The sequence below is a fragment of the Corythoichthys intestinalis genome, chromosome 21 (assembly GCF_030265065.1).
Source record: "Corythoichthys intestinalis isolate RoL2023-P3 chromosome 21, ASM3026506v1, whole genome shotgun sequence".
Classification (NCBI taxonomy): Eukaryota; Metazoa; Chordata; class Actinopteri; order Syngnathiformes; family Syngnathidae; genus Corythoichthys; species Corythoichthys intestinalis.
In genome coordinates, this window is record NC_080415.1 from 5855485 (window position 1) to 5880489 (window position 25005).

General features: G+C 39.8%; 2 protein-coding genes across 4 annotated transcripts in view; both read right to left on the reverse strand.

The window, feature by feature from the left end:
• mtr (5-methyltetrahydrofolate-homocysteine methyltransferase) overlaps positions 1-8057 on the reverse strand; it is a 94134-nt gene extending 86077 nt beyond the window's left edge. For both annotated transcript variants that reach the window (XM_057826815.1, XM_057826814.1), the window contains exons 1-5: positions 7888-8057; positions 4820-5031; positions 4558-4647; positions 754-823; positions 574-666 (exon numbers count right to left, since the gene is read on the reverse strand). In XM_057826815.1, the coding sequence (XP_057682798.1) occupies positions 574-666; positions 754-823; positions 4558-4647; positions 4820-5031; positions 7888-7930 (508 nt within the window). In that variant the 5' untranslated portion in view covers positions 7931-8057. The remainder of the gene's footprint in view (positions 1-573; positions 667-753; positions 824-4557; positions 4648-4819; positions 5032-7887) is intronic.
• Positions 8058-17661: 9604 nt separating this feature from the next.
• bms1 (BMS1 ribosome biogenesis factor) overlaps positions 17662-25005 on the reverse strand; it is a 47136-nt gene continuing 39792 nt past the window's right edge. Inside the window, exons 21-22 of one of the 2 annotated variants that reach the window (XM_057827066.1) lie at positions 24454-24615; positions 17662-18450 (exon numbers count right to left, since the gene is read on the reverse strand). In XM_057827066.1, coding sequence (XP_057683049.1) covers positions 18223-18450; positions 24454-24615 — 390 coding nt within the window. In that variant the 3' untranslated portion in view covers positions 17662-18222. The remainder of the gene's footprint in view (positions 18451-24453; positions 24616-25005) is intronic. The other variant, XM_057827065.1, reaches the window with a different exon arrangement.

Below are 25005 nucleotides of genomic sequence, written 5' to 3' on the forward strand. Positions count from 1 at the left end.
CACTCTATCGGAGAAAAATCAGAGTTGTAGAAATAACTGGAAACTCAAGAGAGCCATGACATTATGTTCATCACAAGTGTATGTAACTTTTGACCAAAACTGTACAGTACTGTGCAAAAGTTTTAGGCAGGTTTTTATTATATTATGTATTTACAGGATATACTGTATGTATATATTTTCCCCAGTTGAAGCTTCCATGATCCTAATAAATTTAATAATTAAAAAAATATATATACAGTACAGTACTGTGCAAACTGCAAAAGTTTTAGGCAGGACACCTGCCTGTATATATTATATATATAATATATATATTTCTGTCTCCATCCATGTGCACTTTTATAATGCGCACCATGATTTTGGGGGAAAAAAGTGCGCATTATATTCAGGAAATTACGGTATTTTCTTTAACCATTTTTAAAAAAAATTTCATATCGTGACATATCTTATCGAGGTGCATTGTATTGTGAGTTTATGTGTATTGTCTCATCCCTAATGCATGTGACAGACATGTTGTTGTTTTTTATTACGTTTAACGATTTCTGAAAAGAAAAAACACTTTGAGAGATAACTTACTGATGTTTCTAAAGTCAGGTCTTTCGACAGAAGGCGATACAGACAGAGTTTTATTGGTTGGTCCAACTGCCCCAGCCACGTACCGCTTACATCCTGAAAACAAATATGGGAGAAAGAGCTGATTAGTACATTTGTTAAGTCAGCATTGTTTGTGTTTCAACTGATCAAATTAAAACAAACCAGTTTCTTTGGTGACATCATCAGCTGCTCTTCTTGCAAGCTCTGCTGATGCTCTGTTAAGACGATAAGCCTGAAGAGACCGACACAAAAATTCTGACACTGAGGTGATTATTTTAAATCACATGATTCGAGACTACCTCACTTGAATCTGTTTCATCCTTACTAAGTTGGGCTTTCAGTAGTGGCCCTTTTTTTCTTGGACTCCGACCTTATTCCTTAAAAATCAATTTTCTCTTTGCTCAAGAGAAAATTTCAGATCCCTCCCCCTCACCCTAGTGGGAGAACTTGCAAAATAGCAGGATGTTCAAATACTTATTTTGTTCACTGTATCCATAAACTTTGCGTGATTTTTTGCCAATCAAAACAACTAGAGCAGCGATAGAAGAGGGAAGAAATTCAGACCCTCACCTGTATATTGAAAAATATATCTATATATGTATATATTAGGGGTGTGACATTACACCCAAGTCATGGTTCAGTACGTACATCGGTACTGGGGTCAGAGTTCGGTGCTGGCTCAGTACAAGGCAATGTAAAAGGGCGGCCTATGGTTTTGGGAATGAAAAAGAAATTCAATCAGTCAATATAAACATATTTGATGTGAAAGACATTAAGCTTATATAGGTGAAATTTTTAAAAAAAAATGTAAAAGGGTGACCTATGTTTTTGGGAATGAAAAAGAAATTCAGTCAATATAAACATATTTAATGTGAAAGACATTATAGAATGGTTCATGTAATAACGTGTAGAACATGAAAAGTGACGTCAGTTAGTTTGTCGGGCAACTAATTACTCTTACATTGAGGTAACTGAGTTACTAACTCAATTGCTTTTTGGGAGAAGTGATTTGTAACTGTAACTTAATACTTAAGCACTGGGTTAAGGTTAAGTATTCCCTATTTTGACTTGTATAAAATTGAATATTATCACCAGATCTGGTGAGTCTTAGTAATCGAAAAGTAGTAAAAGTCCCATGATTTCACTCATTTTTTAAAGAGTCTAACCCCCTATTTTTAATGTGTCCAGGAAAGTTGGTGAGTAATTTGAGTAATCATTAGGAATACATGAACGGCAGTGATATTGTGCAAAACAGGGAAAGCATAAAGTGTATTAGCCGCAACGTTTTTCCCGTTAATCCCTCGTTTTTCACAGTTAATGTTCATGAGAAAAAAAACGCAGAGTAGGATTCCCGCCACCGCCTCAAAAAGTTAAAAGATGGACATTAACCATATTTATTGACATTAGGGGTGTCACGGTACACAAAAATATCAGTTTCGGTACGCACCTCGGTTTTGAGGTCACGGTTCGGTTCATTTTCTGTACAGTAAGAAAACAAAACGCATAATATAAATGTGCTAGTTGTTTATTACAATTACACACTTTTGTGCTTTCAACAATCGGAACAGTAGGCTATACAAAGCTAGAATTGTGCTCAAAAAGTCGCGGGTATTTAAAGATAATAATCCAACAACAATTTGCCTATTAGACCCCGCGTATTGGTCAGCTTTCTCTCTGAAAGAAAGAAGAAAAAAGAAGTCCTGTGCAAAAGAGAAAAGCAATCCCAATGACAAAGATTTTAACATGTATTTTAAAAATGAAATGCCTTAATGAATTTCTTATGAACGGTTTTCAAAAGCTTTATTGGTGGATATTTGTCAAGTTTAAGCGCCACACAGAAATTAATAAATTTAATTGTGTAAGCAGGATGTGTGTATTATTCTTAATGTTTAATTACAGGTGTTTTAGCTCATTTGATTTAAATGGGCTATTATTTATTTTATTTTGCGTTTGTATTTCACAAATGTGATGTAGAATTAATTTATATGGTATAGTTTATGTTGTATAACTTTAGTTCCTACAGTATGTGAATATTAGTTCCTACTTGTTTTGTTGTGGTAGGAGGGTTTTGTATTGAATACGGGGCCGTGTTGGTTATTATTATAGCAGAGAAGACAACTGTAAATCAACAAAGACAAGTCAACTGTGCCCCGATCTACCACTCAAGAGATCTGATGGACTCAAAAAGTGAGTTACGATTGCATGTTAGTTTGAAAATCGACCGGATCCACCGTATTTTTCACGAGTGACTTCCGGTCTGCTAGCTAGTAGTATTGACGCAGGAGGGCCGCGTCTCACATGAAATAATAAACTCTGCCGTTCCTTTCGCGTGCGTTGCCTTGAGCCGCTTCTGGGACGCGTCTAACACGCGGCCGCACTGCGACTTGTGTGCATTGGCTGATTGACTTTAACGCCCGCGTTTCACTGCGTTCTCGCGGCGGCCACGTTGTCGCGCCGTTGACGTTTCTTACGGTCCTACCGTGTTGCTCCTCATTATAGTAGAGAAGACGGAGTAAATATAATCTACACAAAGAAACTGTAACCCGATCGATCACAGCCTCGAAAAGTAAGGGTTACATTACGTCAGAAACTCGTTCGGTACGCCTCCGTTCCGAACCGAGCACCAAGTACCGAAATGGTTCAATACGAATACATGTACCGTTACACCCTTAATTGACATACTTACACACATTGTATATTTCACATTAACAGTACAGTATTTAAATTCATTTACAGTAGCTTATACATTCATTGCGTGATAAGTGGAGGGGAACTTGGCACACTTTTTGGATGTCATGGAGAGCCACTCACAAGCAGAGATATTGGGGGTTTGTAGAAAGCTCTGGATGCTCTGTAAGCGGGGTAAAAATAGCCCTCAGAGGTCCGAGAAGTGTTTGGGTGGAGATAACGTGCCCCAATTTAAGGCTTAAAAAAATTGTAAAAAAGGGTAAAATTCCCCCAGAAGTAGTTTTGTAGTAGAATTCTGGTGTGCTCACAGCATACAAAAATGGTGAAAAAGATCACAGGATAAAGCCACTCTTATTAGCCGTCTCGTTTGTCGATCACAACATGGGAGACAGCAATGATGTGCGGCCAATTAGCTCACAGGATAAAGCCACTCTTATTGGTGGTCTCATTGGTCGATCATAATAGCGGCGGCTGCGCTGGTGCTCTCATTATGTCAATCTCGCACAAGGAACCAGTCACGTGCCTTAGATGTCATGGAGAGCCACTCGCAAGCAGAGATATTGGGGGTTTGTAGCAGGCTCTGGCTGCTCTCAGAGCGGGGTAAAAATAGCCCTAAGAAGTCTTAGAGGTTTTTGGCAGGGATAAAGTGCCCCATTTTCAGGTTTTAAAAAAAAAAGTAAAAAAGGGTCAAATTCCCTCAGAAGTAGGTTTGTAGCAGAATTCTTGTGCGCTCAAAACATTCAAAAATGGTGAAAAGTTTTGTTAAAAATGCCCCCAGAGGTGGTGCTGTTTAAATCTCCTCCGTGAAACTGATGAAACAAGGTAAAAGCCTGGGCGAGGCTGCTGTGTGTATAGCCAATCAGCTCACAGCATAAAGCCACTCTTATTGGTCGCCTTGTTTGTCGATCACCATATTTGAGACAGCGATGATGTGCAGCCAATTAGCTCACAGGATAAAGCCACTCTTATTGGCAGTCTCATCAGTAGATCATAATAGCGGCGACTCCGCTGGTGCTCTCGTTGTGTCAATCTCGCACCAGGAACCAATCACGCACCTTGGATGAGTGCCCTCATATATTTTCATTTTTATTTATTTTTCATTAATATTTTATTTAAACCTGAAGCTGCGAAACGTGAACCACGAAGTAGCGAGGGATTACTGTATGTCGTCAATTAGCCTATGAGGCAAAGACATATAGGCCAGAAACAACTGAGAAACGCCTATTTTCTTTCAATGTGAAATTTATTTTTGCTAACTAATCCTGAATTTTCACCTACCATGTGCGCGAGTCCATAATCGGCCTGAGCCACAGACGTGCTGCTAAATGTGTTGGTCTCAATAATGTCCGCACCAGCCTGTAGATATTCCTGCCATAGCAAAACAGTCCACAGGTTAGACACAGATGCTTTGCTGAATTTGTTCAAGAAATGTACAACATGAAATATTTATCCATCATCAGTCATGTTACTAATACTATACTGATAGGAAATAGATACAACATAACATACTGATAAAAGTCTGTTGTTTTAAATAAGATACCTTATGAATTTTGTAGATGATATCGGGCTTTGTGATACCGAGCAGGTCATTGTTTCCTTTAAGAGGAAACTTGTGCTCTTTAAATTCATCACCCCGGAAATCCTCCTCTTGTAGCTCCTGCTGCTGGATCATGGTTCCCATGCCCCCGTCCAAGATCATGATTCTTTTTCGCAACAGTCCTCGCAGCTCTGACTCCAGGAGACATCTGCTCTCTGAAAGTCCAATACAGAAGTCAGATTCAGGTAAGTAAGGTATTTGAAGATGCCCTATTTTTCTGACTATAAGCCGCTACTATTTTACATTTGTCCAATAATGATTGCTTAACCAATATCCTGATATTGTCCAACTCCAGAAATTTGATACCGATATCAGATACCAATATATGCGATCGTGACCCAAAAAAAAGTTTACACTGCCATAATACAACTTAAATGCCATGTTTATTCAGTTTAGAATTAGAATTTAATCACAAATTATACATTGTTGTAAAGAACATGTACAGTACACTCTATTTTTCAATGTGTCCTCCCTTAAGTGTCACAACAGCCTCCAGGCGACTGCGGAACGCTTGACAGGTCTTCTTTATGTAGGATGCCGTCATCTTTTCCCAAGATCTAACAATGGACCTCTCCAAGGCTGCCACAGACGTTTGTGGCTTCTTACAGGCACTGTCCTCCACAGTTGCTCATATGCTATAATCCAGGGGATTGAGATCTGGACTCTGGGGTGGCCACATATCACCTTGTCAATCAACTTTTTGGTCCGCACAGATCGGCACTTCCAGACCCAGGTTTTCGTGAGGCTGTTCCAGGATCTTTCAGCTTCTTTTTAACTTTGTAGACTGCACATCTGGATATTCTCAGATTTGCTGCAATCTCAGCAGGTGTCAGACCGGCACGCAGCAATTCAGGTACAGCTAAAGTTTTCTTCATTTTCAGCAGAAGCACAGGAATTGCAGAGACGCGAGATTACCAGCTGCATTGAGTGACCTTAATGAATCACTTAAGCATGACAACCTATTTAGATATGTTTCAATGGCTTTTAAACAAGCAGTCAACTAAGTGTAAACTTTTTTTTGGCTCACCCTGTAGCTAATTGTGTTGTGAGGCCCCACTGGATGCTATAATAATGATAATGCTCACATAGCAAATTCCAAGCATCTTAGTTTGGAGACGTCTAATTGTCAATAAGCATAACTGCGGTGCTAAGCTGTGACCAGTCCATGCACAAAGACGGAAGGCTTCTAAATTCACTTTGCAGGCAACATGGATACTGGCCCAAAACTGGTAAGGGCAAATCGATGTTGATTGTATCAGATATAATTTTAAAAAGCTTTTATCTGCACCGATGTTGATAGTATCAGATATAATTTTAAAAAGCTTTTATCTTTAACTTTTTTGTCTCTGTACATGAAAAAGCATGATTTCGTATTACACTCGTTATTTTATGCTTCTGAATGGAATAGACAGCTTGGCTGTGTGCTGATGCGATCGATATATTTATCGATATGTTTATTCAATTTTTTGAATCCCGTGCTATTAAAATGAGTGACTTCCATCTAGAGCAGTACTTTTCAAATAGTGGGGTAGGGGGGCAGAGCTATGCTGGGGTGCCACATGTGACCTCAGGGAACATACTTTTTTGACGTACTAGAATAAAGTGTAATTGCACGACCACCCAGTTTTGTGTTACAATGACATTTTTGCACAGTGGCCATAGTAATATTAACAATGTTGTACATTGTTCAAGTAATGAGAGCCGTTTTATGTTCATATCCTAACGCTTAATGTTTTCAAGATATTTTAATACAACCCATGTTTACACTGAATGTACAATTGTTAAATATTTTAAATTGAAAGCTGGTAGATAAATCAACATGAAATGTTTAATTTGTATTTCCTGCATTTTTTCAGATTTTGAATTCATAAAACAGTCCGCTTGGGCGAGTTAATAGTTTTTTCCCCCCGACCAGCTGCAGCCACTATATTTAATGTAAAGACACGTCAATATTGTGGTGGTGGGGAACACACCACTAATTTTGCTACTGAAAGTCCGTCCTGTATCAGCATTAGCATAACATTAAACTGTGTGAATTTGCTAACCTGCAAAACTTGAGCAGGAAGCTGCTTAGAAAAAAAAGTGTCCTCCTGTATTTTCTACTGTTAACATTAATTAAACTGTAGGAAATGTAGTGAACCGATGTTTATCCCTTTCTCCCCAATTTTTCTTTTTATTCTATTAATGTGGTTTTAAAGCAGACCGAAGGAGCTTTCATTTTTTTGTCGAGTTTGGCTGTGCTTGTGGACAAAAGCAGTAGTGTCTTACCTGATGGAAGGCTGCATTTTTATTTATTTTTGTTTATCCCTGACTAAGAGGTTTTTTGTGTTATTTCTAATCTATATTTTTATATATTATATAGATGTTGTATTAATTTCTCAACAATGTTGAGTGATCTTAAGACAGATGTTTATTTTTTGCATTCCTGGATTGTTAAGAGATTATTAACAAGTTTGTATGCATTGCGTATTTTAATATAATTTGAGTTATGTTGAAATTTTGAAATATAAATGTGCTAATTAAATCCAGACATTTATTCGAGAAGTTTACAAACTTTCTTTAGTAGTTTTTGAACAAAGGTTTGAATGGAACAGTGTAGCTTATCTCCAGAACCAATACATATGAAAGTTAGTATAAATCAATACAAATATATTTTGCATTGATTATTTAGCCTATCAATTACCTAGAAGCACTGCTGTCCACGGAATACACGAGTAAACGATATCGTTTTGCACAAAAATAATGCACAGTTCTGTGATTGCAACTGGTGTCCATTCAAAAACAACTCTTATCTGTACTACAACTCATAAAAACATCCATTGCTGTTTTTAACTGTCAAATTTGGACCGGTTGCATCTATCGGAGTGGAAAAGAAGGGCAGAGAGAGGAGGTGATGCAACTGGTCACTTAAGCAGCTTGGTTGCACGTCAGCAACCAAAAGTTTGGCACGTGAAAAAGGCGTGCTAACAGCTAACTCAAAGCTACTGTGTGTGTGCTTAAAATGCAAATACCTGTTTCTGAAGAATATTGGGGGGCGCCGTTCGTCCGAACCATCTTCAGTTATGTGTGGGAGAAGGGAAATTTTCCCAAATTAAAACTGCTGAGGGTAAAAAATGAATTATCATGGAGTTGAAATGTGGTAAAGTTTCACAGCACCAAGTAAAGCTTCCTGTTGAAGTACTTCAAAATAAAACGGTGTCGCTCTTCATCTTGGATGATGTCAGTAAAAGATTAGAGTGATTCAAATCCTATTCATTGGATTATAATTTAGGTATCAAAATTCGGGTCTGATGCGAACAATGAAAATATCAATGAATATGGCCCACACAAGAAGCTTAGATCTAGTTTACATTCTTTTGCACTTCTCAGCGTAAACACTAGATTCAGATTCAGAATATTTATTGTCATTGTTACAAAAAGCACAACGAAACTTTGTTTGGAGAATCCATACTGCTAAAATCAGTGTTTCTTAACCATGCTAAGCGTACTGAACCCCACAGGTTTCACATTTCTGTGCATACACTGAACCCCTCGGAATTAAATAATGAAGATTCTTTTTTCCCCCAAATTCGAAACTGATATGGCTAAGTTATAGCTAGCTAAAATATGAGTGATTTCCCATTCAAATTACTTCATTTCAAATATACAACAAATAATTGTGCCTTTTGCTTTTGATTTTCACCTGGGTAAATGAATTGTTTTCATGTTTACATTCTGATTTTAGTTTTGCATCCCTGCATCATATAGTATTTTCCTAGGATAAAATGTGACAAAAATGTTTTTTGTTTTGTTATCCTTCCTCGCACCAAGTGCGGGTCAACCTTCCACTGAGCAAACCAGTTTCTGCTACCATTTAATCGAGGGATAGCATTTGAAAGAAATGGAATTACTGTAATTTTCGGACTATAAGATGCCACTTTTTTCCCCCTCATTTTGAATCCTGCGGCTTGTAGTCCAGTGTGGCTTATCTGTTGATTGATTTATTTGGGTAGTAGTGAACACTTTGATAGTGGCGTCATAAGACTGCCATAAGAGCGTAATACTAATGACATGACCAGACCCGGCAGCAGAAAGAAATTACAGGGGGGGGGCATTACATTTTACACTTCTTCAACGTAAATTTCGCCTGAAGAGTGGCGTTATCACCAGTCAAGGGCGTAGGTTTGCATAGGGATGGTAGGGACATAACACTACCAACTTTTCAGGCTGCTCGAATTGTCCCCGCTAACTTTTAAGCAACCTTATTTATATTCTTTAATGAGTTCAGTTTTATAGTTAATTTAGATTGTCTTCCCATATGTAGTAAAAATAGAATAGACCCTACCATTATTAAGTGAGTTATTTTCATTATGTTCTTAGATCATTCATCCCTTTTCACTAGCTGAATTTGACGTTCCATTTTTTCCCCCTCAAACGCATGTTTGATTGGCTGATGACTTGACAACCCCTACCTGCAACTGAAACGCCACAACCAACCACCACAAGGGACTTGCACTTCAAAATGTTTCTCTAGTAGTTTTTGGAAAAAAAACTTCTGAATAGAACGTTGTATCACCTGACCTAATACACACGATAGTACAGTATGAATCAGTACACATTTATTTTGCATCGACCATTTAGCCTATCAATTAATTCCGTTTATATTCGTGAGAAATGTGGCCCTGACCGTCGTTCAATAATTTGTGTGGTCTTATAAATGTCCCATCCCCAGCAATAAGTGTACATGCCCGTTATGCTGTTATATCGTCCCTACCAATGTTGAGACTAAACCTACGTCCTTGTTACCCGTACATTACTGCATCAGTGCAGTGAAATATTTTCCGTCACTGAAGTCACGAGTGGTAGTTCATCGTAAAATCTATAAGACAAACAAAAAACAATGGTGCAGTTCTGTGTGCATTTATTCAACTAAAGTGCTTCAGCGTAAACATAACATATGCATTGATAAACATAAGCACTGATGTCAAGATGCGCAGTGAAATCAACAGTCATGTTTGAAGAGGTAACTAGCAGATAAAGAGCACAAGGATCAGCACAAAGCAGGGTTACCATACCTGTCAACCCGAGGCCATTGGCAATCTTACAAATAGTGGCGTATGCCCTTACAAATTGGTGACTAATCTCACGTATTATATAGCGTGCAATATGAAACAAAAATAAAACTCAATTTTTAAAATAATATGACTTTATTGGTAATATTGTCACATACAACTTGGCGCAATCAATATCTTCAGCTACATCATGATTACTAAAATTTAACAGTGACTTTTGTTATAATTGTATGTAGCACTTTTGGCAATTTATATCATGTCTTTTGATGGCTGCACTTCAGCTCGCAATTCAGTTTGACTTGAATGTAGTTTGTTCGTGTGTCCAATTATAAATTAAAAAGGTCAATTGAGAAAATGAACTTACCGATGCAATCATTCATTCAGGGAACATTTCTTTTTCTAACTCTAAGAAGAGATCAGCAATAGTTGCAGGCAAATTGTGTTCGGTAACAAATTGGCAGAATAAAATCTCCGCTTTCGTCACTCATTCTGCAGACTGCATCTTTGTGACCAGTGTTGTTAATCTTACTTTCAAAAAGTAATTAATTACGGTTACAAATGACTTCTCCCAAAAAGTAATTGAGTTAGTAACTCAGTTACCTGAATGTAAGAGTAATTACTTACTTGGCAAAGTAACTGGTGTTACCTTTCATGTTTTTTTTTTTTCATGAAAAAACAAAACAAAAAACATAGTAGCCTTTGCTACATTTGTGGTCAAAAGTTTACATACACTTGTGAAGAACATAATGTCATGGCTCTCTTGAGTTTCCAGTTATTTCTACAACTCAGATTTTTCTCTGATAGAGTAATTGGAACAGATACTTCTTTGTCACAAAAAACATTCATGAAGTTTGGTTCTTTTATGACTTTATTATGGGTGAACAGAAAAAAGTGATCAAATCTGCTGGGTCAAAAATATACATACAGCAGCGCTAATATTTGGTAACATGTCCCTTGGCCATTTTCACTTCAATTAGGCGCTTTTGGTAGCCATCCACAAGCTTCTGGCAAGCTTCTGGTTGAATCTTTGACCACTCCTCTTGACAGAATTGGTGCAGTTGTTAAATTTGATGGCTTTCTGACATGGACTTATTTCTTCAGCATTGTCCACAAGTTTAAGTCAGGACTTTGGGAAGGCCATTCGAAAACCTTAATTCTAGCCTGATTTAGCCATTCCATTACCACTTTTGATGTGTGTTTGGGGTCATTGTCCTGTTGGAACACCCAACTGCGCCCAAGACCCACTCTTCGGGCTGATGACGTTAGGTTATCTTGAAGAATTTGAAGGTAATCCTCCTTCTTCATTATCCCATTTACTCTCTGTAAAACACCAGTTCCATTGGCAGAAAAACAGCCCCACAGCATTATACTACCACCACCGTGCTTGACGGTAGGCATGGTGTACTTGGGGTTAAAGGCCTCACCTTTTCTCCTCCAAACATATTGCTGGGCATTGTGGCCAAACAGCTCGATTTTTGTTTCATCTGATCACAGAACTTTCCTCCAGAAGGTCTTATCTTTGTCCATGTGATCAGCAGCAAACTTCAGTACAGCCTTAAGGTGCCGCTTTTGGAGCAAGGGCTTCCTTCTTGCACGGCAGCCTCCCAGTCCATGGAGATGCAAAACACGCTTGACTGTAGACACTGACACCTGTGTTCCAGCAGCTTGTAATTCTTGGCAGATCTGCTTTTTGGTGATTCTCGGTTGAATCTTCACCCTCCTGACCAATTTTCTCTCAGCAGCAGGTGATAGCTTGCGTTTTCTTCCTGATCGTGGCAGTGACAAAACAGTGCCATGCACTTTATACTTACAAACAACTGTTTGCACTGTTGCTCTTGGGACCTGCAGCTGCTTTGAAATGGCTCCAAGTGACTTTCCTGACTTGTTCAAGTCAATGATTGTTCAAGTCAATAATCACTCACAAGAAATTGCTAATTCGTGTTGCTGTATGTATATTTTTGACCCAGCAGATTTGATCACTTTTTCTGTTAACCCATAATAAAGTCATAAAAGAACCAAACTTCATGAATGTTTTTTGTGACAAAGAAGTATCTGTTCCAATCACTCTATCGGAGAAAAATCAGAGTTGTAGAAATAACTGGAAACTCAAGAGAGCCATGACATTATGTTCTTCACCAGTGTATGTAACTTTTGACCACAACTGTATGTTTGGAAGTCATTTAATTTTGTGAATCAACTGCTAAAGTTGTTAAAATTGCTCCCGTATTTGCATTAGTTCCCTTTCTACTTTCGACATGTGAAAGTTTTAAAACTGTTTCATCATTTAAAGATGGGTTCAAGTCAAGATTTTGCAGATTTAGGAGTATTTTAGATAAAAGGTTTCTTAGGTTCGCTAGGAAGGTTCACTACAACAGAACCTCTCTGAGAAGTCTACTGCTTCAAGATGGCTGCTGTTTACCAACGCTGACCAGTGTATCATTTCGCATCTAGTTGATATGCATGTAATATCTAGCATAGCATCATGTGGGCGTAGTTTATAGGCTGTCGGTTCCAGTCAGGCATAATTGGAGCCACCTAGCCTAGCATTGTGTTTGCAAGGGTTTTAGGGTTTTCCACTCCCGCCCTTCTTTCTCCGTGTCTCTGACTTTTCTTGCGTGATTCAACCAACGTAGTAACGCACACTGTCTCGTTGCAGAAACGGTGACAAAATCCGGAGAAAAAAAACGTAATGCACGAAAAACGTACAGATTTTGAACGTACGGCGTACACATTTAAAAATCAGTGCTCATTTGTACAAATTACGCCGAAACCGCACAACTTGACAGGTATGGGTTACTCACCTATCTACAAGTAGCCTAAGTGGTGTGTGTGCGTGTGACAGGGTATGGTGTGGGGGGCACAGAAAGAGACAGAGGGTTACTCCCCTCTAGTAGAGTGGCAAGCGGCGTTTGTGGACTGAGTGAAACCTTTTTATATAATGTCCTTCCACTCATTTCTAAATCCATTCGCAGTACCCAATGGCCGGCTACTTTGCCTGCCCCCCTTATCTGTGATTGGCTAGACATTGCCTTCATTCGCTGCTCAGATTGGTTGAATTGAATGACGACAGATCAAGATAGGATGAATAGAGGGTTTGTCCTTTCCGTGTGCGTTTTTGTGGAAGATTTTAAAAATAAACAAATCAATAAATACGCAGTACAGTCTAATCGAGCTAGGGCGGGCACAGCAGTCTCTCAGGGTGGGCCCGGCCCCTTAATGCCCGCCCATGCCGCCGGGTCTGGACATGACACCGTCATGGGCATTCATTAATGCTAATGACAGATGTCATTAAATGTCATCTGGCAAATTTTGTCACTAACTCCATTTATATCCAGCTCGGATTCATCTGTCATATCATCATCATCACAGCTCTTGCACTGGGGCTAGTTTCCCATCCGGTTGCATAGAGCTGACCAGTTGAGCTAGGCCCCTCCAGTATTGGCGGTCTTGTGCCAGCTGATTTGCATCCTTCAAGGTAACTCAGTGTTGTTGGAGGTCGTCCGCGATGGTGTCGAGCCATTCAGTGCGGGGCTTTAGTCGTGGTCGTCTCCAGCCTGCAGCCTTTGTGTCAAACTCCAGGATGCCTCTTATCGGGTGGTATTGAGGAAGACTAAGAACATGGCCAAGCCGGTGGATGCAGCGCTGTGCAGCCAGGCAGGAGGCTCTGGGCTGATTTGTCCGGGTTTGCAGGGTTTCGTTGGGGCTTTGCTGGGGCCACCTGATGTTCTCGATGGTTCTGAGAGCCCTGCTATCAAAACCCTCTATTCTTGCGGCCAGTGTCTTGTTTAAGGGCCATGTTTTGGAGCCATAGAGGAAAATAGAGCGGACGGCGGTGTTGTAGATTCAGAGCTTCGTCTTCCGTGATGGTGTCGAGCCATTCAGTGCGGGGCTTTAGTCGTGGTCGTCTCCAGCCTGCAGCCTTTGTGTCAAACTCCAGGATGCCTCTTATCGGGTGGTATTGAGGAAGACTAAGAACATGGCCAAGCCGGTGGATGCAGCGCTGTGCAGCCAGGCAGGAGGCTCTGGGCTGATTTGTCCGGGTTTGCAGGGTTTCGTTGGGGCTTTGCTGGGGCCACCTGATGTTCTCGATGGTTCTGAGAGCCCTGCTATCAAAACCCTCTATTCTTGCGGCCAGTGTCTTGTTTAAGGGCCATGTTTTGGAGCCATAGAGGAAAATAGAGCGGACGGCGGTGTTGTAGATTCAGAGCTTCGTCTTCCGTGAGATGACTTTGTGCCGCCAGAGTGGTTTCCAGAGAGACTGCAGGGCGGAAGCTGCCAGGGCTCTCCTGCGGAGGATCTCTGATTTAAGATCCCCGTTATCAGTCACTGTGGACCCCAGATAAACAAAGCACGTAACAGGTTCTATGGTGTCATCGCCAAGCAGGCTGGGGGGTAGATCAGGTCCCTCACCGACATGCATCATTTTGGTCGTGGTCCAGCTCACGTGGAGACTAAGCTTTTCTGCCTCTTTGCTGTATATACTCAGAGCGTCCATCAGCTGCTTGTAGGAGTTGCTGAGCAAGATGGTGTCGTCAGCGTTCTCCAGGTCTGTCAGTTGGTAGTTGCCAAGGGACACTCCGGGAACTCGCTCACAGATTGTGCACATCAGGTGATCGGTTATTCAATTAAACTGATCTGGAGCAGTTACGCAGCCTTGGCGGACACCACTGGAGATGGGAAACCAGTCAGTCTCAGCCCTTGACGCGGACACACCTCTGTGCATTGCTGTAACGCAGCCTGAAGAGGGTGGTGATTTTCTTGCTTGGCACCACCAGACTATTTTCCCTGTATTTTTCAAACACTGTGAGAAGAGTCTGGGACCCATCTCCTTATTGGCCTCTTGCCTGGTACACCAGACTCACCACTGTTCCAGCTATAGAGTCTGGCAACCGTTCGCCAGATCAAATTCCCAGGGCGGAGCAAGCCACAGCAAACAGACAGCGGAGTGGACCAATCAGCGACAGGCGGACGTGCCATTGATAAAGCTACAAGAAACTCTAGCGCGATGGAATAAACATACGAGAGCGGAGAAATTTATTCAACATGGCTAGCGCGCGACATACTTTATACTTTACGATGTGTTTTTGGTCATTTAAAATTGAATTTACCATTGATTGGAACATATTCTCGGCTCTCCCGTTCGCCATCTTTGTAGTTATGGAGACGACTTCCGACGCGCAAGAGGTGCGTTGCTCGTTAAGAACACTTCACACAAATAAATGAATCTGATTGAACGGATGATTTGCCTGGCACCGCCAGACTATTCTCCCTGGATTTTTCAAACACTGTGAGAAGGGTTTGGGACCCATCTCCTTATTGGCCACATCGAGTCGCTAAAAACAAGTCTGTCTCGCGCTAGCCATGTTGAATAAACTTCTCCGTTCTCCGCTTTTCTCGTATGTTTATTCCCTCGCGCTAGAGTTTATTGTCGCTTTATCAACAGCACGTCCGCCCATCGCTGATTGGTCCACTCCGCTGTCTGTTTGCTGTGGCTTTCTCCGCCCTGAAAATTTGATTCGCTCATTGGTCGCCAGACTTTATAGCTGGAACAGCGGCGAGTCTGGTGTACCAGGCAAGTGATTTTCGGGGGTGTGCCAAGGGTTTCTTGGACACTCCATAACTGTCATAAGGATTCATTAATGTTCATGACAGTGTTATGTGTCAGTTATGACTGTCTTATGAACCCACTGTCAAAGTGTTACCGGTTAATATCTTTGGTGTAAATATCCCATAATAGAGTTAGGACAGCTGCAGCTTATAGTCCGGTGGGGCTTATCTATGAACAAATGCCGTACGCGTACTTGTGGTACAATAACACTTGAGTACGCATACTTGTGGTGCAAGTACACATTTGTAGTACATGTACACATTACTATAGGTATTTGTAATACAAGTACTCACAAATATGCATATCCTTGTCTTACATCTGCAACCTCAATTGACGTTGCCTAAAGAGCTGTGGCAAGCTGGATGAAGACAAAGAATCTCGTAATTGACTGGATGGCGGGACGTGCGTTGTAAACACAGAATGAAAACCAACATTTACTGGCTGACAATCGACTTTTAAAATGGGTAAATCTCAGCTTAGCCAGAGAACCATGTGGTTTAAGTATATACAAAAACCATTTCTTCTCCCTGAAATATCAGGACCATTTAATTAATATTTGAAGTGCAGAACTTGCATATTGCCCCTTTAACATTAATAAGCGTAACTCAAAGACTACTGAAACGAATATTTTTAATGTGTTGTATGCAAGGTTAAATGCTTTGACGTTCATCAGTTTGACCAATCAGGATACTTTTAATGCACATACACCCCACTACAAACTGTTATGTTACTGCTGTGAAATCATAGTTACTTACTAGTGGTGTCAACAATAATCGATGCGGCGATGCATCCCGATGCGGGGCATGGACGAGTCGATGCGGGCAACAAGCCGAATCGATTCAGCGCATTTAAAAATATATAAGTACGTTCAAAAATCTTCCCTGCGCAATTCCGGTGATGCAACGGATTTGTTTTCCCCATTTGTATTATTATTCTCATGTTTCATTTTTTACACACGCATAACTCTGGTCATGTTTCCCACTAACCTCGTAGAAGCCAAAATGTCTCCAGATGTCTGTTTTTAATGCCTTAGGTGCATCAATAATCTTTCCCGCTCAAGCCATTGTTATGTTATGTCCTATCTCTTAGAGGCTAGATCTTGTGCCCAAAATGTTAAACATTCACATTCGGGTCGGGTCAGGTCGGGCCGCCGCACCGACCAATAAATTATCAAAAAAAAAAAAAAAAAAAAAAAGGATAAAACCGAGAGCAGGCTCTCTGTATTGTGTATTTGCTTGTGCACGCACATGAACCCCGTGGCGCCGCCCGCTTTTTCTTCTTCTCCTCCCGCTGTGGCGCTTGCGATTCGTTACAAAAGACACTTTTATTTATGCACACAAAGGCAACACAAATGTGATCCTTCTGAATCTTCTCCTCTGTGTGTCTGCAAAACCGCATGTTTTGTTTTTTTAATAAACTTTCCCGGCATTATTTCAGTGTGTAAATGCTTTTATAATGATTTTTAAAATATGTAGACTATTTAAAGATTAAGAAAGCGTTTTTTCTGCCAACTCGAAGAAATGAAAATAAATTAATGCTGCTTTTTTTCTGCGTCACTCCCCAAAAAAAAAAAAAAAAAAATTGTGTTTTTCGGGCTGGGCCTGCAAATCTAGTTAATTGATCGGGCTCGGGCCGGGTCGGGCTTCAATACCAGCGGGCCGTGGCGGGTTAGGCTGGATTTTTTAGGCCCGGTTTAACCTCTATTGAACATATATCGTGGGCTAGGCCTACATTTTACTTTTGTTCTACATTGCAATTTTTAGTTGATGTTTTGTTTGCAACTGAACTGCTCCCTGGATTGATATTGTGATAAAGATGCTGCTGCACTACAATATTTTCTTTGTCGTTTTCTTCAATATTTACTTGAATATTTTTATTGATGGGTCGTTGTAACTAAAATACAGTGACTGTTATTACTGATTTTACACAGGAGTTCAGATGTTGAACTGTGTGAAAGGCTGCTACTGTGTGTAAAAAAAAAAAAAAAAAAAAAAAAAAAAAAAAAAAGAGAAAGCCCTGGTCTCATTCAAAGCACTAATTAAATGCTGTGATCTGTTATATATATATATATATGAAAGTATTTTCATTTGACTTCAACCAGGAGTGACACAAGAGCCAATAAAAAGTTGTTAAATGTCTGACCGCTTGTGTTGCCTCATGATTCATGAAAAATATGCTTTGCTTTAGAATTTTAATGCATCGCGATGCATTGCGGAATCGAACCGAATCGAATCGTGACCCTCTGAATAGAATAGAATCGTGGCCCTCCGAATCGTAATCGAATCGAATCGTGAGGGCACTGCCGATGCACACCTCTATTACTTACACACGATTATGCATGATTTTTAAAAATAAAAACAGATTCAGAGGAATGCCTTTATAGGTTTTCTCTTATTTGGTTTATGGTAACAACCAAAGCTGCTGTATTGCCTTTTCGCCAAGTGACCAAGCCAGGATGGGGGAATCTTCATCTTTCCTTGAGGCAATGCTAGGGTTCAGGATCACATCATGAGTAAAGGGGCGTTCACCCCCAGAATCAAATATGCTTTGTGAACAGTCAAGGTGACACCAACAAGCATTAGTTGGTCATTATAATGTCCAAAAGTATGACGATCTTTACACCATCATAATCATAATTTAAAAACCTTGTCAGAAATCCTGAACTGGAGCAGCCCAAAACAGTGTATTTAGTAATCCTGTGATGCCCCCTTAAGGCTCGACCTTTGGTTCTTTTGGTCCTTTTGGCCCATGACGCGGAAGAGTTTTTTACGAGCTTCCTTCTGTCTCTTCAGTTTTGCTTCCTCGTCTTTCTCTTTCTGCTGCAGGAACTCCTTGTGTTTGGCATGTAGAGCTGCTTTTGCTTGCTTTGTCTTGTAATGGTGAACTGTGCTCAGAGCATGGAGTAGAGCTGCAACCTATAAATATAAAAGGTCACAAAAACAGTGGATTATTTATTACTTTGAACCCAAAAGCAGGGGGCAGACTCACTGATATTTTTGCTATCAAGCTTTTGATTAGATGTTGATGACCACAAAATGCAGTGTCAGAAACTTACAATATACAGTGGTACCTCTACATACGATCGCTTCGACACACGACCTTTTCGACATCCGACGTAAAATTTGACTCGCCATTTGTTTCTACATCCGACGACATGCTCGAAATACGACGACAATGGCAGCACCGCAGACGAATGCACGGCGGATTTTCTTGTGTGACAAATCAACACAGGTTTCAGAAAAGGTTGGTACAGGTGGTGAAACAAGGAAAAAGTTTACGCTTACCTTCTAAATGAAGATGCAAATGACAGAAAAATATGAGCGTAGGGTGGGCATCCGTGAAATGGCTCAACAATACATCTCCACGGTCCTCCTCCGACCATCGTTCGCCAGTCTTTATAAGTTAAGCTGACAATTCTTATTGTGGTAACATCTCCAGAGAAATCGCCAGCTTCGCCACGTTTTCATCATTTCTTTCACAACTTATTCAACACAAAACGCCTGCTGTCTGCCGCAATTGACGATGTTCTCAAGAACGCATTGAAAGCGAACGTAAACTTTCACCCGCTCCCCTCCCTCTTTGTCACGTCAGCGCCGCGGTGCCTTCAGGTACAGAAAAAAACGTCCGCCTTATTAGAACCCGTTTCGTTACACTATTACAGGAATTATTATTATTATTACATTATTAATCCGATTTTTATTTATTATTTATTTGTTTTGCTATATGTAATTGCCATTTGTAATAGTACCAGCAGTATTTTTTAAGGATTTAGTGCAGGTTTTTGGGCTGTGGAACGAATTAATGGAATTATAATGTATTCCTATGGGAAAATCCTGCTCGACATACGACCATTTCGACTTACAAACAAGCTCCTGGAACGGATTAACTTCGTATGTAGAGGTACCACTGTATAGTATATATATATATTAGGGGTGGAAACTAGGCCTGAACGATATTGGAAAAAACTATTGTTGTGATTTTTGGGGGGTTTGCGATATATTGCGATATTAAAAACGTATATATATATATATATATATATATATATATATATATATATATATATGTGTGTGTATGTGTGTGTGTGTGTGTTTTTTTTTAAAGACACTTTCACTTGATGACTTGAATAGGTATTTGAAAAGACTTTGGATGATTCACTGTGACCACACTGTACAGCAATCCCTCGTTTTTCGCCGTTAGTGGGGACCAGAACCCGCCGCGATAAGTGAAAAAACCGCAAAGTAGCGCACGCCCCCCCCCGCCCCAAATTTTTTTAAAAATTTTTTGGGGTGTGTGTTCAATGTATTTATTCAGATTTAGCATTGGACAGAGATACATGTAAGACGTTTTTTCACTTTTTTCCCCCAAAGTATTATTTTAAAACAATCTACAGTATATGGCGGAAAACACAGACAAGACAGAAAAAGCAGTTTCTGCTCTTGCACTCTTCTTTAAAAGAAACCGCTGTATTTTAAGCCAAAACAACTGTTGTGTTAAATAGAACAATATGTCTATATGCTGCCATAGCAGATTCATGGCGCATTAAGTCCCCGAACTAGTTTTAATTTATCCGTTTTACCCCAGAAATTCCCGTTTGCAGACGTCACGCAACCGCTTTTGTTCCAACCCAGCCATAAAACGAAACTAATTAATTATGTTTATTATTCAAAATGTCTGTCATTTTTAGCTTTGAATCATTAATTGATGTCTAATATTTCGTTAAAAAAAATAAAATTATTCTCTCGCATATTTTAAACTTTTAAATTACGTCACAATGAAAAAAATGGTGTTTGTAAAAAAGTCACGGATATTTACCTCATAACCATCGCTTAACTGTATTTTTTTTTTTTGTTTCTGTCACATTTTTCCGATATGTTAGATGATAAATAATCAATCCAAACAAAGAAAAATAGGGAAAAAACCATTTAAAAAGGTAAATATATGAAAAAGAAAATCTCGACCACGCCCTGATGTCTGCTATTTCTGCATCGTGACCCTTGTTATATTACCATGTTTCACCCACAAAATTCCCCCAAAAAACAGCTGTGGCCATTCACAGCTGTGTCTTGACACTCAGTGATACATGCTACATGGAGTTTTTGGATCGAAACAAGGTGAGTACGCGGTAATATCTCGTTAAAGTCATGGCGTCTGTGATTCTGCTCTCGCGTGCTTTCACCTCCAGATAGGCTTTTGCTGTATAAATTATTATTACAATTTTTTTTTCAAATGCCCTCCGGTTAAAATTTTTTCTTCCCCCGGAAAATTGAGATTTTAAGCTTTCCAATGATGTATCACACATGCATATCCGACAATTTTGAAAGTTGGCCAAATTGGGGGTCTCAGAGCGGAACTTCAAGTCACCTGAGTGTTTTCCGCCATATATATTATATATACAGTGTATTTCAACAAATGGTTTTTAAGCACTTCAAATGTAATAATTATGATCAGTTTTAAACATTACTGTCCCACCGAATTATTTTTAACTAAGAATAAAGTACTGTAGTAGAAAAATGCTTGGCTTTATCAAATGCTTCTGTTTACCTACCTTGGCTGTGAGTCCTGGAGTGACATGTAGAAATTACAAACTCAAGATCGCTTCTAGCCTTTATTGCCAGGACATAACATGTCTGGCTGCCTCGAACATCTCGACACACACACACATACACACACATTCATTCCAGCGCGCGCTTCCTTGCGCAGCAACTGTTTAACAAGTTAAACGATGATTGACTTATGAGGCGCATGTTCAGTCTGCTTCTCTGACAAGATCAATGACAACCATCTGTCAACATCATTAACTTTAATAAGCGTGTGCCACAGTGACAAAGGAACAAAGAGCTGGGAGAGGAAGGGAGGGAGGGAGGGAGGCTGTGCGAGCACATGAAGTTTGTGGGATAAGAAAAACAAAAAAACTATCGAACGTCCTTGCGATGGGGCTATTGCTCATGCGCACATCGCGATGGCGATGTTTAAACGATATATCGTTCAGGCTTAGTGGGAACCTCTTGGTACCTCACGATACGATGCAATTTGCGATACAAATCTCACGATATGGCGATATACCGATTATAATTTTACAAATCAACAAATAAACAGAAAAAACAAGCTATCTTCATTCTGCTATATGTATCAAAAGTTGACGTCCAATCCATTTGAACTGGGAGGGTGGCAGCGAACAAACCCCTCACACTTCAAACGGGCTCCTCACTGGCCGTTTGTGGCAGCCAATGCCAGGTAACAAGGTAATTTTGGGGCTATTTCAGCTCATTACCGGTTGATTTTCAGTCTGTTGATTTTGGGGCATTTTATGGGTCACTGCCCGCGGAATGAATAGGCAGTGACTCAAACTCAACAGGAAATGGTCTGTAACTGCCCTAAAATCAAGAGAAAGTGACCTGTAAATGCCCCGAAAATCGGAAATAGTGACTGTGAGTGCTCTGGTTTCGAATGTACATTCACATTACTCATCTTACTTTAAAAAAGTAATTAACTCATTCACTCCCAGCCATTTTCACCAGAGCAAGGCCCTTTGCTCCTGGCCGTTTTACTGGATTTTGACTGATTTTGCAAGGCCCACAGAAAAATCCATTCTATTGCTATATAAACATGGAACCCACCAAAAGAAAGATTAGACTCTCTTCTTTCAGCAGGAAAAAAAGTTAGCTCATATCTTTTTCCATTCTTTAGAAATCAGCATTATAAAATAGCTTAGTTTGAGCAATTTTCCCATTTTTGATGGAAAAAAAAACAGAAATTGAGCTTTTTGTAAAAGCATATATTTCAAACATATCTTTGACTTTAACACAGCAATTTTTTGCTTTTGTGACACCCCAAACATCTGAATAATGTTTTCGTTCTACAAAATATCATAAACAACAAGACAAATAGAGCTTTTGATCGCAAAGTAACAATTTATTTACACATAACTAAACTATCGAACTGTTGAACTATGTGCGCACATAATAATGGGGAAGGCTCTCGGCTGCTCCCGGTTGAATGAGGTGGCTGCCAGTAATCTGATGAGTCCGGATCAAGATCGGTCTCACTTTTTTCATCATCTTCATCGTTGGTTTCAACCTCTGGCTCAGGAGTAACGCAACGTGAGCTCCGCAGAACGCGTGTGGAACCTGACGCTGTTGTGGCCGTAACCGTCGGTCTCATCAAGATAAGATTTTTTTGAATCCTTCTTTGACGATGGTTTCGTTTTCTTTTCAAAACACTCCTCCAGTGTCGTTTGCCTTTTTTCCGCCCGATCGTTCTCCACATTTTCCTCAAATTATCACGCGCCTTCACAAAATTCCTCCAACTTCCGTTTCCTGACTATTTTTCTTCAGTTCCTTTCTTGGCACGAGATGAGTTCTTACAATATGCGCTACTGCCCTCCAGTGGCCAGTTTTATTGCTTAAAAATGAGTTTTGAGCATTGTGCATTGCAGTTTAGGTGCAACAGAACCCAGAGATTCCCCGTAAAAAAAAAAAACCTTAAAAAATATATAAATACATTTTTGGGACACTGAAACAATTAAAAATAGAACGTATTTATACATTTTTCGGAGTAAATGAGTTAATTACAGTTACAAATTACTTCTCTCAAAAGTAATTGCATTAGTAACTCAGTCACCGGAATGTTAGAGTAATTAGTTACTTCGCAAAGTAACTGATATTGCTTTTCATGTTTTTTTTTTTTCCCATTAAAAAAAAAAAAAAAAAAAAAAAAAACAGGTCACACTATATGAAGCTCAAAGGGTTTTTGGGACAATTGGCCTTTGCCCAATTCTTTAACCTAAACTGAACCCGACACAGGGCTATTGCGGATATTCCGATAACTAGATAGTAACCTTTGCTATGTTTGGAAGTCATTTAATGTTGTGAATCAACCATTAAAGTTGTTAAAATTGCTCCCGTTATTGTTTTAGTTCCCTTCTGTCTACTTATGCAAGTTTTAAAACTGTTTCATCATTTAAAGATAGGTTCAAGTAAACATTTTGCCGATTTTGGAGTGTTTTAGATAAAAACTTTCTTAGGTTCGCTAGAAAGGCTCTCTGCAACAGAGCCTTCCCGAGAAGTCTACTGCTTTAAGATGGCGACTGTTTACTAACGCCGGCGAGTCCATCATTTCACATCTAGTTCTATATACATGTGATATCTACCGTAGCATCATGTTGGCGTAGTTTATAGGCTATCGGCTACACTCGGGTATTATTGGAATCACTTAGCATCGCGTTTGCAACGGCGTCAATCCCTTTCCTCCGAGAGAGCCGAGTCCGTGTTTCTCAGACTTTTCTCACGCCATTCAACCAACGTAGTAACGAATAGTAATGCATGCCTTTACATCCTCAGTAACGGTAACGGCGTTGCAAAGATGAGAAAAGTAATTAATTAGATTACTCACTACTGTAAAAAATAACGCCGTTAGTAACACAATTATACTACAACGCTGTTATTAAAAACACTGCCTATCACACACACACTTGGTGTCTGCCAAATCGTACCAAATTGTGTACAATGCACTTGGGACCGATTAATGGTAGCGAAATGAACATTGTATCTATGGTAAACATCTCTGGCTGACATTCTTACAGTTAGCAGGCCAATTGCATGTTCTCTCGAAATTTGCAATATGTGGTGCATTCTTCTATACATACATACAGTACATACTGTACAGACACACATTGACACAGTTGGTGTTCAATCCTTGGTTCAAGCTCATTTGAAATCTTAGGTTTAAATAAATAAATAAATATCTAAATATTCATCTTTCCTCCTCCGGTGTATAGTTTTGGCCAACCAAAGCAAGGGTAACGTCGCCAGCGTAGGAACAGTACTCGTTCGTAACTCGAGGACTACATGTTTTGAAATCCCTCCATCCACCCCTTTTCAAAGACCACAATGGTAAGTTATTTGTTGAGTTTTACTCGCCTTTCTTTCGTGAGGCTCTCTGATCACGGTGGGCCGCTGGAGGTCTCTGGGTGTCTTTCCTTTGCGTTGCTGCTGTTTTGGTTTGCTCTTGAAGGGAAGAGCCTTCTGAAGCTCTTTGGGGATGTGGAGTGGATTGAAATGTGCTTGTGTCCGGGCCACAGGCTGTTGTGAATAAGATTCATAGAATTACAAAAAACATAAACAACATCACAACTGCAAAAAATAAAAAAATAAAAAATTATTCCACACTACGAGGAAAAAAATGGAAATGAACTCTCACTTCCCTTTAAAAATCAAGACATATCCGTCTTTTACAATATCCTGGAATCATTTTGGTTGTTATTGTTTCCACCTTTTAATCTCATTCGGTTTCATTAATTGACACAAAATGTTAGTGGGCCACTCCACTGAATGAAAAAGGACCTCAGATCATGAACAACCTCCCTCCCAATTGGGCTATTTTTAAAGACTTGGGGTGGGACAGAAATTCATTTGGTGGGTTGATAAAATTTGGGCTACTTTCGACAAACGTCTACAGTTTTTTTGAAGGAA